A 22163-nucleotide genomic window follows, 5' to 3' on the forward strand; every position below is an offset into this window, starting at 1 on the left:
CCCAGGTGTTTGTGTACTGTCAGGACACGCTGACTGGAGCTGTATTTTCTCTCTCTCTCACACAGGGGTAGGCAGACATCCCTACTGAAGCAAGATGATAAATAGGTAGCTGCCTTAAGCAAGAAGGAAGTTACAAAGAGGCCCAGCAACACAACTAATTAGGCTAAAATAACTGGAAAGGGGATAACTGATTTCAGGCACAGCTGGAATGGATCTCTAAAAATGCTTTACTTGCATTCGTGCAACTAACTCCTAAGCTCCCTTTTTTATTCTGTCATGAATTTTGTTCACTCATTAAAGAGAGCCCTGGAGAAAAGCTATAGAAGCAGCACCCCCACATTGTTACATTTTTAGAGCAAAACTGAACCTGCAAGTGACAGGAGGAAAGCAAAACCATTTCTGTTGGAGGAGAAAAGTTTCTAGCTGACACAGATGACAAAGTTTTGGCAACTGTTTCAACCACAGCATCCTTGAAAATCCTTCCCTTACCCCAACAAAACTTTAAAAAAATTATCAGTGCTTCTTTCCTTGGCTTCTCTCAGGCAGGACCTTGACGTTGTACGTTCTTATCAGAAGCTGCTGCAAATTAATTTTGTGCAGTGCATGCATTTTGCAAGGAAAAATAACTGACCAAAGCCTGCTGCTGCAACCAGTGTTCTCTGAAACAGTGCTTCCTTTTTACTGTTAGAAAGGAAATAAAATGCCTTAAAGAGGCATTATAAAAACAGACAACACAACATAGCCTCTTAGGATAGAAAACACTCTCCTACGCCAAGCTTGCCTATTAGAATGACCAAGATTAGCAGGGGTAGTGCTTTACATGAGAATATAAATGCTGCGTAGGGGATTGTAGGGAGATTTATTGCTGCTGTGCTTTTGTCCTCTTAGGTACTGGGCCAAATGCTTGGCTTAGTTTGAGGGAATTTTATACACCGCTACATAGCAGCCTTCATTTCAACTGCCACTTGTGGATGTCAGGGATCAGACAGCAGCAGTTTATTCAATTCAAGCATAGACGTGCTCGTGCTTCCTGCAGTCTCACCTAGAGACAACATTTTCACCTTCTGTTTCTTCTTGACATTGCTGTGTGGGGTTGCTGGGTGGCATGACAGCTCCTCTGTGCTGCAAACAAAACTGGCTCTGGTGTTCCCTGAAGGACAGGAAGGCAGATGCTGGAATACACTGTATGCCCCAGAATGGTGTCAATTAGCAACGAGGCCAGAGCCCACCAGACCCCTGACCACCAGGAACCTCTTGAAGAAATTCAGAGCTATTGCACGGGCCTGGGATTTGCAGACTAAAACATAATTCAGCAGCATCTGAAAAGTTTACCAACTCTGCATTCTGTGTCAAGGCATAGTAATTTTTTAACTATGTTGTCTTCTTCTCCTTGACTTAAAACATAAAACAAGGCCTTCACAATCTGATATTTTGCTGTAGAATGGGCTGCATGTCTAGGAGTATAATTTTGGAAAATCAGAGCTTGTAAATTTTGGCTTGTGTTGGAGAATTGCTATATATGGACTAAGTGGATAGCTTAATATATGTGCAATCCACTATGTCCCATCACAGCTGTGTCCCTAATCCGCTGGTCCAGGAACAGTGTTGATCCTCTGGCTTTATTGGTGCTTACTGTGACAAAGATACTTTGGGGCAATGGCTGGCTGGTGTTAGGAGAACACATTTTTCTTAGCCTTGTCACATGGAGAAAAAAGGATTGGGGGGGGGGGGGGGGGGAAGTGGAGATGAGAAGACAGTAAGAGAGAAATAGTGAAGGGAAAATTCCCAGCAGCATTGAGAACAAATTGTATCATGGTACTGGAATGAATAAATGCAATAACATTGCAGAGCACAGAAGTTTTAGGTAGGATAAAATATACTTTTACACAGGGTGATGCTGTTTAATTGTGCAATCAGGCAAAAGAAGCTATCCAGGAGTAAGAAGAGAAGAACAGAAGAACAGATCCTTTTCTCCAGAAAAAAAGTCTGATTTAGGAAAGGTATTTCTGGAGTCTGCCCTGTTGCCCAGACTGATGAGAACTGAAGCAGGAAAATGCAAAGGTATGCTCATCCTTTAACTGGACATTTTGCTGTCTAAACATAGAGTAATTGTGACCAGAAAGCCACAAAAAATCCATGTGCTTCTCATGTGAAAAATTACTGTGTTTCTTACGATCATATGCCTGTAAGTTTAAAATGCCTAGATGCTGGCAGCTCTGGGAAAGAGGGTGTACTTTGAGATGCAGATTTGCTTTAGGAAAGCTCTCCCCTTCAGGGCAGGAGGCACTGTTCCCTCCTGGAAACATTTTCCTCTCTCTTCTGGTTACACATTGACAAGAGGCAACAAGACTTAAATAATTAACTTTTGGACAGCTGTGCTGAATCAAACTCTGAATAAACACAACTTCTCACATTGGGGAACAGTTTTAAGACACTTTAACCAAGATATGAAGACAACCACCTTAAGAAGTCTCAATGTTTCTGTGTATTCAAACTTGACAAAGAAAATATCTCCTATTTCAGTAGTACCAAAATTCTTTTGGTAGAAGGGAGAAAGTGATTGTAAACTTTTACTACATGATCTTCAAGATCAGAAAGACTTACTTGTACTATTCTTTGCTATATTAGACAGCACACAAGTTGGGCAATTAACTAGAAACAAACATTTAGTCTCATTTTCCCTTTAGTTTTAGGTAGAACTGTGTTTCCTCAACTGAAATTGATGAGTGAATTATATATTTAAAGGCCACAGAAATTTGCACCATATGCCAAAGGAAAATGTTTATATTTGGATCCATTTTGTAGATAAACTACCCTTGTAAATAGACTGATTCCCTGTCCCTGCTACATCCTCCAGGGATGCTGGGAGGGAGGAAGGTTTGATTAGTCCTTAACCCACATGCTTACAATCTTTTCGGGCATTTTTTTTTGGAAGATTTGACCTTGCTTAAATTTGCATCAGAGGTATTCACAACAATCAAATACAGAAAGCAGGACAGAGTGTAGAAAGGGGGCATGAGACTTTGGTATGCATTGGCACAGGCTTAATCCACATGGTAGAAAACTTCCAAAGTCATGGAAAAGTTGTAGGATGGGCTTGTTCAATAGACTCTCAGCCTGGTTAAACCCTGTGAGCTCTTCTTTTCAGCCCACTCACCAAATAGCTTTCTTTTTCCCTCAGAAAATGCTTTCTGCAGCCTCTTTCACAGAGGTATAGGTGCTGCCTCTGCAGTTCCATGGTAGTTGACCATAGCAACACACCGGTATGGCAGGGTACAGACCTGATGTGCGGCTCTTATTTTATGATTCTGTGATGTCCCCCAACAATTTAGATTGAAAAGAGCCTCTGGAGTTCTCTGACCCAACCTCTTCTCAAAGCAGCATCAGATTAGACGAGGTTCCTCAGGATGCTCAGGACCTTATCCAGTCTCCAACTCTAAGGATGGAGATTTCAAAAACCCTCTGTTGCAGCATCTGACCACCCTCAGAGTGAATTTTTTCCCACTAATTTCTAACTGGAATTTTCCTCATTGCAACCTGTGTCCATTGCCTTTCACCCTTTTACTGCACACATCCAAGAAGTTAGGCTGCATCTTTTCTGTTCCCTCCAACTGAGTAGTAAAAGACAGTGATGTGATCCCCCACCCCCCGCACCTGTAGCCTTTTCAGGACTGAGCGCACCCAGTTGTCTCAGTCTCTTCTTGTACATCCTTGAAGTCCATTAAAGTGTGCAATGTGGTATTATTCCTCAGTCTTATCTGCTGGGCTGTCAGTCTGCCAGCAAGGTTTATTATTACTGGAACAGAGAGGAAGGCCTCCATGTGAAGGCCTCTGGAGATCACTGCAGACACTGTTATCTTTGTGAGAAATTCAGGTCTAAACAGAGTGACCTAACAGGGCTAGCTTCTCTCTTCTGCCTCCTTAAGGCCAATTTAAAGTAGGGCTTATGCAGAAGGTCGCTTCTTGATAGTGTGGCTCCTCCCGTGCATGCCAGGGAAGTGGGCACCAGGACAGCTGCCAGTTGCAAAGCAGGCTGTGACAGGGGGTCTGCACCACTGTGAGCTGCCTCTTTGCCCCAGAAGTGGTACTCTGCTATGGGTGGTGGCTTGCCCTTGAAATCTCAACTGAAGAGCGGCTTTATAATTTTCCCCCAGGATGCACATGCCTGATTCTGTAGTGATTCCCCTTTGGTACTGACCCCTGTGGCATGATACTCGCACAAACCTGACCGACAAAATCTTCCCTTCCCCTCACTCCCAGGGGCATGCAGAACTATCCAAGTGTACAGGCATTGCCTCAATTTTGGAATACATGCTGATCTGAAAGGGAGAAGGGGCTAGGAGGATATTCTATATTATTATATAGTTTGAAAAATCAGATAGAAAAATTGTATGGCTGTAAAGGGCCAACAGCAAGAGACAGGATTGGAGAACAAGATATTTCAGCTCTGTGATGCTGCTCATTCCAAATGCCTGCGGTCCTGGACCCCTACTGACCTTCATTTCACTTGCAAGTGCTTCATGCCTCTTCAAATCTGGCTCCAGATGTATTCCACTAGACATCCACATCACAGGAGTTGCAAATTAGTGGTCTCTGCAAACATTTCTGGTTTAAGATGTTTATGCTATCTTATACAACAAACCTACAGAACAGCTTGATCAAAGGCTACAATTTGTCTGGCTACATGTAGTAGGGTTCACATGTCCTTCAGCTCCACCTGCCCTCCTATCCACCATCCCCCAACTTCACTGCCATGGGAAAAGCAGAGAAGGTGATCACAAAATAAAACCATTGTGCTTATTTTCATGATGTGGCATTGTCTTTCCTTCAAAATAGATTTCGATCTCATGGTACTCAACAATGGTGTAAATGAAGCCACCACAAATCAGCTCAGCAGTGCAGACAATTTCCATCACAACTGTTTCAGTTCCAGCAGATGTCTCTGAGTTTCTTAAGATGACTTTCCTCCTTGAAAGGTCTCCTTCACAACTGTAAAAATGACATGCTTTCCAGCATCTTGTTTTGTTGGCTTTAAATGAAAGCTGAGACTCTGGAGCCTGAAATGAGAGTTTTTTCTGCCTCAGCAGAGCAGCCTTGAGCACTACCTGTGCTCTAGGGAGCACAGACTGCTGTGAGGAGTGGCACGAGCAGACCAGCCATGCCCTGCATGAAGCATTGACAGAGACTGACTGCAAGTGAAAGGTATCTAAGTGAAATGCAGGTGAGAAATGGATGATTTTTCAGTGCCTGGATTTCTCCAAACAAAAAGGATTTCTTTCAGTGAATGGGAGTATAGAATAAGGAGCAAAGGCCTTGATGGCCATCTACCAGGGAGGGAGAGGAGCTCATTTTCATGGAAACAGAGCTTAAATGCAGTTGTCCCAGACTCTCACCATCTACTTTCCCATTTCACAGCATCAGCTCCAGAAGACAGCAGCTAAATTCAGGCACTTGCTCACTCTCACACTTTACATGCCCATGTCTAGGTCTTCTAGATCATCCAGAAACAGATCTAAAAAAATCCAAATGCTCAGAGGGAAGTCACCGAGATGTATCAGAGGAAGCACGCTGGAAATCCTGCTCCTCTCCAGAGCTTAGCCAGATGTCTCCGGTCTGCCAGCAGGCCCCTTCAGCCACTGCCATTTGCATAAGCTGGAAGCCTCTCTTCTAGCAAGTTTAGGACCTAACTAGCCTCATTTTGTTCTTCTAAGATACATGCAAAAGGAGGTGCTGCTGCTGCCCCCCCTTTCCCTTGTACACCAGGAGCCAGTGGGCAATGTGCTCAGCAGGAATTGGGGGAGCACACGTGCCTTCTCCTCCACAGAAAAAGCAGCACCTCTTCGCTGCCAGGAGAGAGCCTTGACCGAAGAAGCTCATAGGCAGTTTCATGGGAGGAGAGTTGGCACTTTCTTGTTGCAACTTGGCCACACAGCACTCCAAACCAGGGTTAGGTAATTGTGTGGTCTCGTGCACCAGCGACTCCTGTGGCATTTTCCTCCAAGTAATTACTGGGTGAAGTAATGACCTCACGCCCCCACCTTCACCCTCATACACAGGACAACCTCAGCCTAAAAAGCACCACTCTTCCCTGCCTGCGGCCCCTTATTCTTGGTGCTTTTACTGAACAATGCCAGAGCTCCAAGGGGAGCAGAGAGAGGCCCCGCTTGGGATGCCCATGCCTGGTGCCCAGGGCAGTGCAGATTGCAGGAGAACACTGTCCAAGGTTGCCCTCTGCCAGGAAAGGGAGCCTTGTGTGCATGGGAAGACTGGGAGGTACACCAAGCAGAGGAGGCACCCAGCAAGTTGGTACTTCTTTGGCACAAAGCAACATGAGGCATCCCATTGCTGCACAGCACCCCTCAGCCACTTTGTGCTGCCATAAAATGCCCATAAAAGCAGCAGCTGCGCTGGTGAGTCTGGCCTTAAAAATTATTTATAAGAAAACAAGGTCAGGTGTCTTACCAGATATTTTTAAGATGACATTGCATTTTTAAAGTTGAGGCACATTAGCAGTTTTCATGTATGTATACAATCCTAGTTTATCTAGCCTCATTTAAAAGACCTGATTAAGCCCAAGTAGTTGAATCAGTTAAACTCTTTACAGAGATTCAGCTTATCTCCAGTTACACTGGCCCAATTCCCCGCTGATTTACTCACCACATTTATAACAAAGACCAAATGTGCATACAGGGGTTTTAGCCATTTTAAATAGATGAATTCTGTTTACACCTTTACTTGGACAGCATTATATAAAGATTAAAAAACAAGTATTGTTAAACTCCTCCTAGGTAGCATAGTTTAAATACTCATGCTGCAGCCTATTGATACACACAAACCCCAAGAGACAGCAGCTCCAAATAATACAACATCAACAGACTTCTGCCCTGGCTGCAGGACCCTATCTACCCCGACTCTGCCTCATCTCCACTCCCCAGTAGCTCCCTCAACTCTGGGCAGCAGCAGGCTGCCTTGCTCTTGTCTCTGGGCAGCCAGAAGGCAGCTCTGGCATTCCAACCAAAGGTCCATGACACTGGGAGGCTCATGTTAGTCAGTGATACACAAAAATAATAGCCTAAATGAGGACTGAAATTTTCCTGAAGAAAAATAATGGGGAAGAGGGGCTGGTGGGGGACATAGACATGATGCAAGGAGATGGAACGAGGAAAAGAGAGGAAGACTAGGTGGTGTAGCTGAAGATTGTGCTGTAAGGAGTGCTACAGAAAAGGAACCATCCAGGTGCAAGAGAACGAGAAGAGAAGAGAAGAGAAGAGAAGAGAAGAGAAGAGAAGAGAAGAGAAGAGAAGAGAAGAGAAGAGAAGAGAAGGGAAGGGAAGGGAAGGGAAGGGAAGGGAAGGGAAGGGAAGGGAAGGGAAGGGAAGGGAAGGGAAGGGAAGGGAAGGGAAGGGAAGGGAAGGGAAGGGAAGGGAAGGGAAGGGAAGGGAAGGGAAGGGAAGGGAAGGGAAGGGAAGGGAAGGGAAGGGAAGGGAAGGGAAGGGAAGGGAAGGGAAGGGAAGGGAAGGGAAGGGAAGGGAAGGGAAGGGAAGGGAAGGGAAGGGAAGGGAAGGGAAGGGAAGGGAAGGGAAGGGAAGGGAAGGGAAGGGAAGGGAAGGGAAGGGAAGGGAAGGGAAAGGAAAAGAGCTCCTAGTTGTCATTAAGGACCCATCACCACCAGGTGATGGCAGGTGGGTGGCACCACCAAGAGTGTGCTTCCTCATGGGGAAGCAAGACCCACGTCTCAGGAAGAAACTTGGACAGGGAAGGGGTGAGCACACATCTCTGTTACCTTGGGGAGCAAGGGTTTATGCTGCTCTACACTGGCAGCAGGCGCACCGCTGCTTTTGCATCACCTTCCAAGAGCAAAGGCCACGTGCTGCTCAGGTGGTGCCAGCAGCTCCTGCCCACTCCGTCGCCCTGCGCTGGCCGCTGTGCTGTGCTCTGAGAATGCATAGGTCCTGACCACTGCTCGGATGAGTTTGCCATGCAAATTAACTACATAGTGAAGGAAGAGGCTCTCTCAGCAGCGAGCACAGGGTTACTACTTACAGCTTTGGTTACTACTGATTTCATTGCTCTGCATTTAGAAACAGTGGGCAAGAACTGCCCCCACCTCCAAAGGGTAGCTGGGGTGCCTGTTAGCTGATGCATCTTGTTTCCGTATCTGCTATGAATACATCCAGGAAAGCCCAAGCTATGGGAAGATATCAGCCACAACACTTACTGCCCTGGAGAAGGAAAGGCCTGTAGCTTGATTGCAGTCAGACTTGGTAGGACAACCAAGTGGAAGATGGAAGGGACATAGTTTTCCACATCTGGCTTCCCAATGTAACAGATCTTGGGAGCAAGACCTAACACAGGTAATGCCACAGAACAGACAATTTAAAGTAAATGTATTTAAGCAAGTAACAATTACCCAAAGTGTTAAAGAACTCATTGGTCTCAAAAAAAGCAGAGAATGGCCTTCACTAACATGCAGCCTTTCCTAATCTCCTCAGAAGTTTCCTGAAGGCCTTATCAGATACTTATTGCACATTCAATGTTTGCACCTCCTTCTTCTCTCTTCAGTCTCGTTGGGACCTCAACGTGAGCTGCCTCTGGTGGGCGTTGCAGGAGGCTGTTCACAACTTTGAGAACTGAACTAGGTGTCGGCCAATCTCTGAGACACTGGCACAGCCTGAAATAAACAGAGAAATGAAACATGTTGGTGAGAGAGAAAGGTCTGCAGATGAAACTTGGAAGGCCACCTCACTCAATCACAGTCTTAGTCATGTATGAGTCATGTGGGGATAGGTTAGTACTTCAGTAGCTCACTCCTCAATGGCACCTTCAGCCTTGAGGTTAGATACCGGGCCTCCTGCCCAAGAAGGGTTAGAAATATCAAAAAAGAGGATCCTTATAACAAGCTGAGCAGAGAGCCATCTGATCCAGCCAGAAGTGAAAGGCAGACAGAAAAGACACAGGAATTGCTGTGTGTCAAGTGACTGGAGGTGGAGATTTGCATTGCCATTTCATTTGGTCAAATCTGGGTGGAATTGCACAGCCCTGCCAAAAAGGTCCCAACCTGCTACTCTTGCCGAGTTCAGTGCCCTTTTGCGTGTAAAGAAGTGTGAGAGCCTCCTGGGAAAAAAACTTTGCAGGAATCTTTATTAGTTGAAAAAGTAACCCAAAAAACCAGCCTATTAAGAAATGCCCAACAGGATTTCAGTTCCAGTCTCCCAGTCAGCGTTGCCATCCACTTGAGTTCATGGTCGCTAGAGCATGAAAATCTTTAAAACATGATTTGAAGTGGGATAAGACCCTTTGCTGATGTCTGAATACTTCTGCACTGGGTCTGCGTGTCGTACTTGTTCATGTGTGAAACTGGAGTTTGCACTGGGCTGTGCAAATCTGCTGTTCAGTGAGGGGGTCAAACATGGCAGCTACAGGTAGGAGCAGAAGTGAGAAATACAGAATGAAGAACAACAGTACGAGCTTAGAGGAGACACAGAGGCTTTTAAAGCATGTGGGATGCAGAGATTTGAACCTGTACCAACAGACTGTATTCTCTAATACACAGAGAAAAATTCTGCATCCATTTTTTCCAAACTTTTCATGCAGCAAAAAAAATGGTTGAATTTTACCCTGGTAAACATTAAATTAAATAGTGAAAAACATATGCTGCAATTCCCAGCAGAACAGAAATTACAAGTTTTGTTCAGCTCTAGTTAGCAGTTTAGCATCCCTTTAATTGGGGCAGAAAGCTGCTTTAACCTACTTCCTCCTTGCAAGCTTCATTGCTATAGCACCTGAAATGCCAAGTGTATTCAGAGGAAGCAGAGAATCACCTTAAATATAGCAACTAGAACCAGCACAGCTCACATAGATTCTCTTTTTGTGACCCATCCATCAGACTTCTGATGTTAGATGGCTTGCATGCAGAAACCTCTGTATCACCAATTACAAACAACCTGCAAAACCCTTACCAGCTAAGGCCATCGACAAACGAAACTCATCCTGCAAAATTCTCAAAATGTCTTGAAGACCTTCTTCACCCTGCTCCAACAAAGAAAGAAAGTCAGGGTAAGAGGAGCACTGGCACAGAGCAATGCTGCAGGATGCTTGCACTGTGAGAGCTGGGACAGTCCCTTAAGTCCATGCCAAATCCAGAGTCTCATACAGATGAATGATTAAAATGATATGATGGATGTGCTCAGTTCATCACAGATTAATTTAGATGCTTTTCCTTTTGTGATACATCTGAACAGGGAAAGAAAACAAAGCTGTTTTTCACTTCTGACATTTTCTAGCCCTTTTTTTCTTAGCTTTCAGTTAATCTCCACCAATGGGCTTGTTTTAAAATGTCAACCCTTACAATGCTGATAGCGTTTTATGAAGTAATGAGAGTTTTATATATGGTATAGCTTTAAAAACTTTAGTTTACTCGCATACCAGACTGAATCTTTAAAAATAGTACACTGTGTGTTTTCCTCCGAGCAAGTGACACGAAGAAGCTCAAAATCCAATATAACATACATATGATTTTGATCTTACTGTAAAATATTGGAGAGTTTTTTCTTTTTTTCTCATAAATTTTATTTTTATTTCTTGCAATAAAGAATGCTTTGGGTGCAGACAATGTCAGTGCTTGTTCATGCCCCTCCTCTCTTGTATGCTAGGGTAATGCCACTGAGATACGTCTTTAGGAATACTCTATGAAATATAATACCAAAGCACAGTTGAACTCAAAAAAATCCCATCTCCTTTCTGTTTGCATTGTGGAAAAAATGCAGGCAACTCACAGCAACACCCTTTTCATGTTAGGCTCTTTTCCTCTGTTTACTGGCAACAGAAAGAGTGCTGTCAACTCTTCCAGGTTTCTCAGAAGATTCAGGTGATTTCTTGCTTAAAGCCTAGCTACTGGAATCCACAGCAATCACAGCACTGGACCAGGGGTTTCATTTAAAAGATAGGAAATGTTTCTAGACCATAGAAAGAAATATTTTTTTCTTCTAGAGAAAAGCTTGAAAGCTCCAATCCAGGGGCTAAAGAGCAAAAATTTAGCAAAGCAAACAACTGGTATCATTACATTTTAATTTTAATTATATTATGTTAACCTTCTGCATCAGAGGCCTAATTCATGACTCTGGATCACAGAAATATGCCAATAGTTAAGAAGCAGCAAAGCTGCAACTGAGTAGTGGCACACTCAAGCACCTACAGGACACAGTTGTGCTCAGTCTTGTCCAAAATGTTTCAGACATCAGTGGGATTGAGTTCTATATGTATTTCTGAAGAATTCATAACACAGCTATGAAAGTGCTGTATCAAAACCATATATTGTTTCCAAGTAAGCTGACAGAAAATAAAATTGTCACACTCATCTTTGTGGCAAATATGCCTGCCTCCAATATTCAAAGGCACTGAAGGGCCTGAGTCCTACAGTATTTTAGCACCAAACTACGACACCAAGAAATCAGGTCCCACAAAACAATGTTACCAGCTTCAAAATCATATTTGAAATCATAAAATTTTTAAATCACAGAAAATGTCTGGTTTTGATTAAATTTGGGGTGTTTCCACTTAAAATTCAGCAAAATAAAAAAAATCATGGGTAAGATTCTTCACTGGTGAAAACTGTCTCTACGTCTTTTAAATAACAACGGACTGTTGGAGATTATGAGAAGTAGGCATACAAAGTCAAAGCTCCTTACTCACCTTGTAAGCCAGACCCCATAGAGCTGGTCTTCCAATAAAGACACATTTTGCTCCCAGTGCCAGTGCTTTTAATACGTCGCTTCCTTTTCGTATTCCACCATCTAAATAAACTTCAACTCTGCCTTGTACTGCCGCCACAACCTCAACCAGAGCATCAATCTGCAAAGAAGCAGCCACTCTCACCTTGAGCTCAGCTTTTGATTCCAAGAGAAAGAAGACGTACTCCAAAGAGACATGCAGGGATGTAATACTGTAATAGCATACCTTCTTGAAATGAGATGTGACAATAGCTTAGCCCCATCACAAATAGCTTAGCACCAAAAGCTGCAGAATAAAGTGCAGCTCCCTGTTGTTTGCTGATAGTTAATTCTATTTTCTAGTGCTTTGCTTATACTGATATTGTTTGCTAGCGCTTCCGATAAGTGAAAAACTAACATTTTTACTTGCTTTCTGAAAGATTTTTAAAATAAATGTCAATTAAAATAATTGTCGTTAATATCTTACTTTCATTTGAGACAATGATGAGTGATACAAATGTTTGTAAAAAAGGCTGATGTCAAACTTCTCCCTGCCACTGTCCAAATTGCCTAAACTTACACTTCAACCTAATCCTGGTGACCACCTGTCAAAAGCCTCCTCAAACCCCATAAAGCTTCTATGAAGGATTTCATTTGCTATCCAGTACAGTCAATGTGTAATTTCCTCCAGGCTAAGTCTCTTGATTCCCTAAGGTCTTTTCTGCAGAGCACAATGCAGTGCCAGGCTGGTAGTGTAGGGCAGTACTACACAGAGATGCTGGCTCTGGTCCCAAAGGTAGTATAACCAGTGGCAAGACATTGCACTAGACTTAATTAACTCTCCTTCGCAGCAAATCCAAAGGTCTCTCTTCTGCAGGCTCCTATACTCTTTTGCCTTCTTTTAATCTTTTTTAAGTAGGGCAGCTATAACTAAGATTACTAAGTAGCTTCTTCCAATTGGTCATAATTTTTTTCAGAACTTCAGACTGAAAACTTTCAGGCTGAAATTTTCCAGGAGTAGCTCACCAAGAGCAAGGACAATAGCTTCTGTTGCCAAGCGCAGTACCAGAGGAGTAGCAGAGCTGAACTAGGTATCTACTGGTTTGTCTGTGTATGTAAAGAAACTTCTAAGTAAGAAGAGCAGTTTAATGTGGATGCCATTTCCATTATTATGTCTTTAGCATTTAGATTTTTTTTTAATCATTATTGTCAGCCTTGACATAGAATAGAAGAGAATTCCTTGGTGCCTATTTTTATTTTACAGAGGAAAACAGAGAAAAGAAAGTCTGTAAGATACTATGCAATATAGAACTGTAAAAGAAGAACCATTGGAAAAATTGACAGAAGCCAAACTAAAGCAGTGAAATACACATGCATCCAAACAACCCATTATTTCTTTCTACAGATTAAAAAGTGTGGGAGTTTTTCTCGAGATAAGTTATCCTTTTTCTGGCTCATGAAAGTCAATAAATTCCCATTTAGATGTGAATCTGTAAGTACGCAAGCAGACCTCTTACTAAATCTAGCTGCATTGTTTGTGTATGTTTTGGCAGATGTGAACAATGAGAATACATTATGCTCTCACTTGTACATTTTTGATTCCAGAGCTTCATTTTATTTTTGCTGCAGTGCGCAAAGAGTACATGTGCACTGCACCAGCTAATGAAGCCATAGGCAGAAAACTTTTATTAACTTAGGCCAGCAGTTTATCTGCAGTTATGTGGGTTCAGTGCTGCTTACAGAACCCTCCCAAGAAGCTGAGAAAATACTTGAGTGGGTAGCCCATGCCAAAGCATGCATCTCTACCAGTTTAAAGCTGAAGCACCTGTGCACATATCCACAGCCACACAACAAACACACAAGTCCACCAGAAGCACACATACAAAGACGAGCATAGAGATACCCAGGTTAGCGCAGATGTGCAGACAATAAACACTCATGGGACATCCATCTTCTCACTTACAGTGGCAGGTCCTCCATCCAGTTGCCTTCCACCATGATTGGACACAATAATTCCCTGAACTCCGTGTCTCACTGCCAGCTCTGCATCTTCTTTCGTCAAGATGCCTTTGATGATGATGGGCAGGTGGGTCAGGCTCCGCAGCCAATAGATATCATTCCAGGTGACCGAAGGATCCAAGCTGTTGGGTGGCAGTCCGTACTCAGAACAGTTATCTCCCTACAGCCATAGGACAGAAGGAAACCTCATCTGAGCTGTAACAATACAAAGGCCCCTTGATGTCTTTCCCTACCCTAGAAGAGATTAAACTTGCTAACAGGCATGTTCATCAGCTCTGAAAAGCACGTGTCTCTGGAGGAGAATAATTACAATGAGGATGGAGATCAGTGTCTCTAAGGAAGCTGGACTGGGATTTTGAAGTCAGAACCCAGGCTGGCAGGAGGTCAAGCCAGGACGCTGCAGAACCAGAAGGAGAGAAGATACACCCTGGGTACAGCAGATGCCAAAGCAGCAGTTACCCGGTGGTTTTGTCTCATGCGGTACACACCAGCGCAGTGAATGAAAGGAATCATTTTACAAACCTCAAAGGCTCCTTCCAAGTTCTTCAGTTTCATGTGGGGAGGAAGGCAGAAACCATTGCGGATATCATCACGTCTTTTGCCCGTGTAGGGCAGATCTGCAGTGAAGACAAGGCCCTGGAAACCCAAGGCCTCCGCCCGTTGGACCAGATGCTGGGAAACCGCCCTGTTGCGGTGGATGTAGAGCTGGAACCACCGGAGGCTGCCAGGGGCAGCCGCGGAGATCTCCTCCAGTGTGCAGGTGGAGTACGTGCTGGCAATGTAACAGGTGTTCATCGCTTTGGCCGCTTTGGGAGGTATTGGAAAATAATCAGAATCAAGGTCATTTGAACAGTCCTGCCAGACACCAGGTACAAAAGCTTTTTACAGTTTACAAAGAACACCTGAACTCCTGTTTTACTTCTATCCTACTAAGCACAGCACTCTACCAATTGGCAAATATACCCCTGGGGTTAAAATGGCTATATTTACCATTCACTGTTGTAGGATCATGGTTAAGAAAGCAGGAAAGGGAGAGGTAATTTACCAAGTGGTGCTTTCATTTTGCAACTATTTTTTTAAAAAAGCATGAACTTTATCTTTATGACTCTGTCCTCACAGGAATGTGCTGGCAAATGCACTCAGTGTACACAAACACACACAGGAAAAAAGATACTTCCAGGGGTCAGCTCTCCAAACCCACCACAGGATGTGGGAAAAGAGGTAACGCTTTTCTCCAAGGGAGACACAGTTCTTACCAGCAACAAGAAATTTACAGGCTGAGTCCCATCCACCACTTTTATGTCCTATCTAGAGCCCACAGCTCTGCGGACCTGTGTGGTCCTTTGTGTACACCAGAAATGTGTCTACAGTCTCTGTCTTAAGTTTGCAGCAGCCTCCACAGGGCTGATCTTGTAATAGCGGTAGCTGGAGAAGTACAGCAATGTCTATACGGCTTCCCACGCACTTTGTGTCACCAGACCTGAGTGGGTCATCCACAAAAAGGGGTGTCAGAAAGTGGGAAGGACTTTTCCCCTTCAAGCCTGAAGATTTTGCTCAGTCACACTTCAAGTCATCCTAACAGCTTCTTGACCCTTTTCCACAAACCCCTTTTTGCTACACAGCAACAAAGCAGAAGAGTACCTCTGGCTGTGCTTTTCTCTCCATCAGGCCATGCTAGCTGGTGGAAGCCAGTAGGCGCAATTCCTACAGGAAAGCTGATTTCAGCCCCCAGGAGCTTAGTCCTAATGTCCATCATGGATACATCCCGCAGCATACGTGGCCGGAAATGAATTCTGTAAGGCAATAAAAACCCTTCAGATGGTAGCTGTCCAGTGGCTTTTCTGAAGTTTCACGGAAACTTCAGGTCTTCATTTACTTATTGCAATGCAGGAATCTGAGCCAATAGAGAAAACAGCGTATAACAAAGGCTCTTTGTCAATTCTGTTCACTTTTAGAGGTCAATTCAGCCAGCAGTTCAGCCACTTCCACTTTTCATTAATCCCATACTCCTGCTCACTGGCCACAGTACATCATTTCCGCATTTCCCAGTTCAGCTCACCAGCTCTTGTTCTCCCACTGTCCATCCCACAGATTCCTTCTACTTGCAACCCAGACCGAGGTCTCTGCCTTCCACTCCACCACTCACTGTACATTGTGCCTGCCCTCCCTGTCTACAGCATGTTCCCCACATCCTGTACTACTTACGTGTAGGCTTCCTACTGTTCACCAAATGCTCCCCATTGCATCTCATTCTATTATAGCCACTCATCCCCTTTCCTGTCATGTCATGTCATGTCATACCATACCATACCATACCATACCATACCATACCATACCATACCATACCATACCATACCAACCATACCATACCAACCATACCATTTGCCTGGACCCTCAGCATCCCTTATGCCTCATACAATCTATGTCATATTCAGACTAGCATCAGAGCATACAGCATATGTCATTCAGGTAAGTGCTTGGAGACCACCTTGAAAGGGCAAGGTGTAAGGAATCTTGGCTTGTGAAGTCCAAATACTTGCATAAAAACTTAGTTTAAAAGCTTCCAGTACAACACCCCTCATTTCCTCCTCACCATTACCTTTTATATGCCAGAATGTTTTCATCTCGAGTGCTACAGTCATCTGCTCCAGCTGCAAAAAAATCCCAAGCAATCTTGGGTAAATACTTTTTAGCATAAGCTTCAAAGTCTGAAAGACACACCATAGCCATTGCCGAGAAAGATTCTGGGAACCTTGAAGAAAAGAATAACATGGAGTGGAAATTAGAACCCTGAACTGTCATCCTCTCTTCCAGGAACTCTAATGTCACTTAATGCAAACCTTGGACCCACCTATCTTGTAGAAGAGTTGCTGAGAGATTGTCTCAGTCTATCTTGCTATTCATCCTCTCCCCTAGTATGAGGAAAACTTGCAGATGCAGCCATAAAAATAGGAAGCAGCTTGCATCTCTGTGCCTCTCTTTATTCTGTCTTAATGAACAGAAACCCAAAGAGGACATTTTTGGTCCTCTGCTATTTTAAGACACAGCAGTCGTATAATTCTGTCATAAATTCTATCTCAAAACTAGCTGGGTTATTTGTTCCACTAATTCTCCTCAAAGGTTGGCCCAAAACATCATTTGCTGGATTGCCCCTTAGGATGGCTCCCTGACTGAACAATTAGTTATGGAGTGCAATGACTAAATTCAAGCTCATAAAATCTGGAAGCAAGTAAATACAGAGTCTACATCTAACCTGCTCCAGCATGAACGCATTGTAAAACTATGTCCAGACTCTGAGTGCAAGTCACTGTCAAGGCCAGAGATGCAGAAAAGCAAAGTATTTTCTACAGATCTTAATTTCTTTTTTGTAACAAATATCTTCTGGCTGTTTGCATTGCATACTGCAGCACTGATACATGCTAAAAAAGGAGCATACAAAATTTGGACAAACTATGAAAAAACACTAGCAAAAAGCAAATTCCACAACATGAAACGTGATTCTAAGAACTACCCTCAATCTTTCAGGGAACAGAAGTGATGTTGTATGACCCAGATGTCTAATCAAACCAACATAAATGCCACCTAGCAAATGCCTGCACTTACATGCTTTTGAACCAGCCAGAACTAGAAACTATGCAAACTAATGTTTTAGCAAACCATGCCTGTGTGCAAGGAAACATGTACAAAATGCAGACAAAATCCATTTGCTAAATCATTTGTTGCAATTACTTCCACAGCTCTAATTAAAATAGGCATTTTGCAAGGTATATGAAAACATGAAGTTTTAAAACAGCTGTGGTTTGGGTGTAATTTTTCTAAAAATGTACAGGAAGAAATAAATATCCTAGTTTTCAGGATTAGCCTTCCACCACAGATTAGTAGGGGTTGCAAGCTTCACCAAAAAAAGTCCTATGAGTCTGATGTTGTACACTTCTGGCACAGATAAACACATAGGTTACATACACAGATCCAACCTGTCAAACTGCAGACATGAATATGTCTCACTGACTGAGGTGCCTGTGTATACACTTGAAAATTAGGACTCATAATTCTCTGTTAGCAAAGAGCCAAAGATGAGGGGCTCATTGGAAGATGAAGAAGTATGACTAATTTCTTCAGTATTGTTTTGTCTCCTCTGACAGGCATTAGGTAGCAGGTAGTAAAAGTATCCCAAGCCCTCTCTGTATGCCTTCAAGACATCAAGCACTGCTGATAGCACAAGTCTTTATATGTCATACATCATGATATACTGTAAACCATGTATCACGACTTCTGCTTTTCCAACTGTTAGAAAGGTCAAAGCCAGCAAGCACAAAAAGATAAACCAAGTCCTCTCATGGCAGGATAAATGGGAATTTTAAACAACCCAGGCCCAGTCCTCATTGTCTCCCAATTCAGATCTCAGTTCAGACTTACTTTGGGTTTCGGGGAGAGCTGCAGGAGGTGAGATCCTCTCCTTCAAGTTTGCCTGCAAATAGGATGTAGAGGAGGTCTTTTCACCGCTGCTGAGGTGCTGTTTTTTCTGGAGTCAATAAGCAACCACCAGAGATTAAAGCTCAATCCTGCAGTAAACTTTGTACTGTTTGTATAAACACTAACTTTGTTTTGCTATCAGGTGATTAAAAGTTCCTTCCAAAAACATGCATCACCTTGTCAGCAGCGTGACTTCTTAGGACACAGCACTGGAGCTGTGCTCTTCGGCAGTGGCTGAAGGCTGTGCATTCATTTAGGGAAGCAACAGTATTTCAGGGGTTTTGACTGAATCTCTAAACTGTTGGTAACCTTCTGCTGAATGTGCTACAAATCCCACCAAAATTATGATCCACAGACAGTGTGATTTGTTACAGCCCACAGCTACAGAGCCTTGAATCTTTACCACCACATATGGGAGATGTTCTTTGCTTCCTACCGTAGAGAAATATGTAAAGTACCTTTAGTCTTCTGCCATTTTTAAAGGGCTATGAGCACTCTCATGATCCAGTTGCTCTCCCACTGAGCTTGCAGATTCCCTCCTTCAGCTCCCCACCTAGCCATCTCCCAGAAGGACCATGGGTCCTCTCTCTTTCCCGTGCTTGGAGCTGGTGAGACTTCTCTGTGCTTCCCTCTGTCTCCCCTGCTAAGCATTACAAACCGGGACTGAGTTGCCAACAGATTTATGATATTGACTTAAATTTGTGAGATATAAAAAATAAACACTGGGCAGTTTTATTTGTCCTTTGTATTTTTAAGCCCTTACAGCTCATGTTTTCAATTCTTCCATGCAAGCAAGAGCGCTTGAAAATTTGATTTTTTACTAATGAAAAATTGAGGTATTTTTCTTATAAACGTGGTATCAGGTGCAGAGGGTGAGGCAGAAACTTGTGAAAACATTCCCAAAGTTTTACCAGTGTTGTTGCCCTCCCAGCCCAAGCAGCCCAGCTGGGGCAGTGAGTGAGCCAAAGGACCACGGAAGAGCTGGAAGCTGAACAGAGCTGCAACCTCGGGACCTGGTGTCCAAGAGGCTGGTCTGATCCAGGACTGCAGATTTGATGTTCCTGACAGCAGAAATCCTAGGTCGCTGACACTATCTTTGCACCAGTAGTCAACATCTATTCTTAGATGTATTCACAAGACCCTGCCCAAACTCTACCAGGCATGATCATCTATATCATTGTCTCTTCAAGCTTTTTTAAATTCAGCCTTCAGACCTCATTATCTGCCGACAGCTCTGTGAAGCTAGCTTCTGGCATCCGGCTATGGATACACCTGTCACGAACACGACAAGGTGTGCACCCTTAGCTAGAGTGCCTGTGAGCTCCTTGGTTCTCTTTCCAGCCCGGGACAACCCGTGCAGCCTTCAGGTCACTTCTGAAGAGAAAAGCAAAGTGCCATCTCTATCTGCACACAACGGAGTGCATCCCTGGGAAGGGAAGGAAAATCCTGCGTTCATTCTCCCTCCGCTAGATGTCAGCTTTGGGTCATATATATCAATCTGTGTTTGTAATAACAACCAAAAAAACCCCAAACCAGTCCTTGATGGCCTGCCAGGCACTATGGCCTTAAAACTGACATGATCACATCACAAAAGTGCCTGCTAATATGCTTGGAAATCTTAATTCCTTGTGTTTTATCCTTAACACTTTCTGGTGCACACTATAGCAATAAATGTAGCTACATCTCGTCTGGCCTGATCTTCATTTCAGCCTACAAGTTATCTGCAGGGTCCTCTCTCATATTTCTCATTATGCTGATCTCAGTACGCCCCTACTTTAGGGATGCACATTGCAGCCAACTCACCAAACCATAACGTTTATGGTTTCATGGTTATCATAATTTTACATGAATTAAATGTAGTCTGTGACTCCTGTATTTTGGATCAGGAGAGGGGAAAAAATCTCTGCTTTTGTGCAGTGGCTTTTAAGAGACTGTACTTTGCATCTAGATATATTGTCTTCCTTCAGCAATGGACTCAATTCAAAGTAGCAATGACTTTGTAGTCATTGACTAGTAGTATTTTCTGACACTAGTTAGACTTCTGCTTTAGCTGTGAAGCTCTAAAGTTCTAAGGAAATCAAAATTTGCCACAGAGATAATACCTTTTATTAGAGCCCCTGCTTTATACTTGAAAAAAGTGGACAAGTTTTAAAGTTCTGGAGCTCTTCCATTGGAGTACAATAAAAGACTTGAAAAGACTCTGTAAAAACTTTGCAGGAAACCTTGCTGCCTTCTTTTGAGAAGTGAAGAAAATAATATAGGAAATACTCACACATCTGGTCCAGCCTTGCAGGTAGAGTGTCAAGCAGTCAACAGCCAAAGCTTCATTTTTGCACATATCTGTGCAGCTGGGGTTTGGCAGTTGCTTACTTTTCAATACTAACATAGTCAATGGCTCATGAGTCCAAACACAAAGATCCTGTGTAAATCTGTGCTCCAGTTCCTATTACAGTCACGATGCTCATTACTCCAGTTGGTCATATTTGTTTACTTTTCACAGATGGCAAATCACCATGGGTCAAGCTGACGTCTATCTCACTGATGCATCCACCAGTGGTGGGTTCAGTCTGGGACTTTACACCACTTCGGTGAAGAATCTGGTGAACTCTAAGCAATGTAAATAACTCAGATCACATAACAGTTTGCATACAGTCACCACTGGTTTTCTTTATCAGATGTCTTTCTTGGGCATATGCCCCATGTTTGGAAGGAAAACTCTTTTTCCTTGCATGTCAGTCATGTCAGAAAGTTTTCCCAAAATTAAATACTTAAATAGCTATCCCTCTATTATAGGTGGAGATAGCAACAAATCTTATATTTAACATTGCCTAATGCTTTCAATTATAAGATCCAGTTTTCAGTTGCTTTTAATTTTGTCATATTTTAATCATTCTAGGCTGAAATTTTCCATCCTTGGTCTCTGTGTTGGGCTGAATTTTTTGGGAACACTTCACTGAAAGCTGGTCAGCAACTTCCAAGAATGAGGTTAGTGAAAAATATGGTATTTGGCCCATGCTGAAAACATCTTAACAGTGATTTCACTGCAGTTCAGTGCTTCATGAGGGGGCTTGAAATTAGCGGGGTCTGATCCCTGGGGGCATCAGCCTGTACTTGCTGGCCGTATGAAAATCCAGCAGATCTGACCTAGCTGTAAATCACTGCTGTCTGCTTGCACATGCTCAGCAGAGCTTGTCTGAAATCCAGATGTTATCTTTACTGAAGACTTGCCTAGTGCAGAGCATGATTCTGCCCATGCCCAAAGGAACTCAGAAAGCCCCAAATACGAGCAGAGGGCAGAGAGCTGGCCACCCCCCATACCACCTGTGCTTGGATTCAGCCTTAAACAGCACTGGAGGGGAGAAGGAAGAGAAAAATAATTGCTCAAAAGAGGAGCTGCAGGACAGCACCCGCCCAGGCAGGGTGGGATGTGCAGAGGCAACAAGGTCAGAGACAGAGCAGATGGGAGTGAAACAGGACAGGGACATGCTGGGATGACAAGACTTCACGGGGACAGAAAAATCAAGAGAAGGGGACAAATTTGGGGAAGAGGCAGAAGGGGACAGCCTGTGACACACTGGGCAGAAAGAGTTCTAGGAGACTACCAAATATTTGCCTGTTCTTTCTGTAACCAAAACCCAGAAGAGAGCTTGATTTATTCTCAGCATTGCTCTGCAGAGTGGCAAATAGCTACAGAGCCCTTTGGGAAAACGTGTCTCATCTACCCCCAGTGTTAGATTCTCAAAAAGGAAAAGTGTTTCCAGCTAGCAGATGACTCCTCTAGCTCATGTGGCAGGGCTCTGTACTGTGCATCTGGAATTCCAACCATATAAAGTCTCACATCTCCCGTGTACTGTCACATGTGGTAAAACATCATTTCTGAGCCTTTCTTTCTGGCTTACCTAACATGCCAATACGTCACCTAACTATGAGTCTTCCCACAAGGTAGCTGCATCTCACTTTGAC

At 43.5% G+C, this 22163-nt stretch overlaps 1 protein-coding gene across 2 annotated transcripts; it reads right to left on the bottom strand.

The window, feature by feature from the left end:
- Positions 1 to 8615: 8615 nt before the first annotated feature.
- On the bottom strand, positions 8616 to 16457 carry HAO2 (hydroxyacid oxidase 2). 2 transcript variants are annotated; one of them, XM_075491789.1, is made up of 7 exons: positions 16327 to 16457; positions 15369 to 15520; positions 14250 to 14533; positions 13672 to 13887; positions 11692 to 11850; positions 9960 to 10029; positions 8616 to 8671 (listed from the first exon to the last, which is right to left on the bottom strand). In XM_075491789.1, exons 1-7 carry the CDS (start codon positions 16455 to 16457, stop codon positions 8616 to 8618), a joined length of 1068 nt encoding a protein of 355 aa, XP_075347904.1. The 2 variants fall into 2 exon arrangements, with proteins under 2 accessions (XP_075347904.1, XP_075347905.1); XM_075491790.1 differs by lacking the exon at positions 13672 to 13887.
- Positions 16458 to 22163: the final 5706 nt, after the last annotated feature.

This window comes from Mycteria americana, chromosome 1 (assembly GCF_035582795.1).
Source record: "Mycteria americana isolate JAX WOST 10 ecotype Jacksonville Zoo and Gardens chromosome 1, USCA_MyAme_1.0, whole genome shotgun sequence".
Lineage (NCBI taxonomy): Eukaryota > Metazoa > Chordata > Aves > Ciconiiformes > Ciconiidae > Mycteria > Mycteria americana.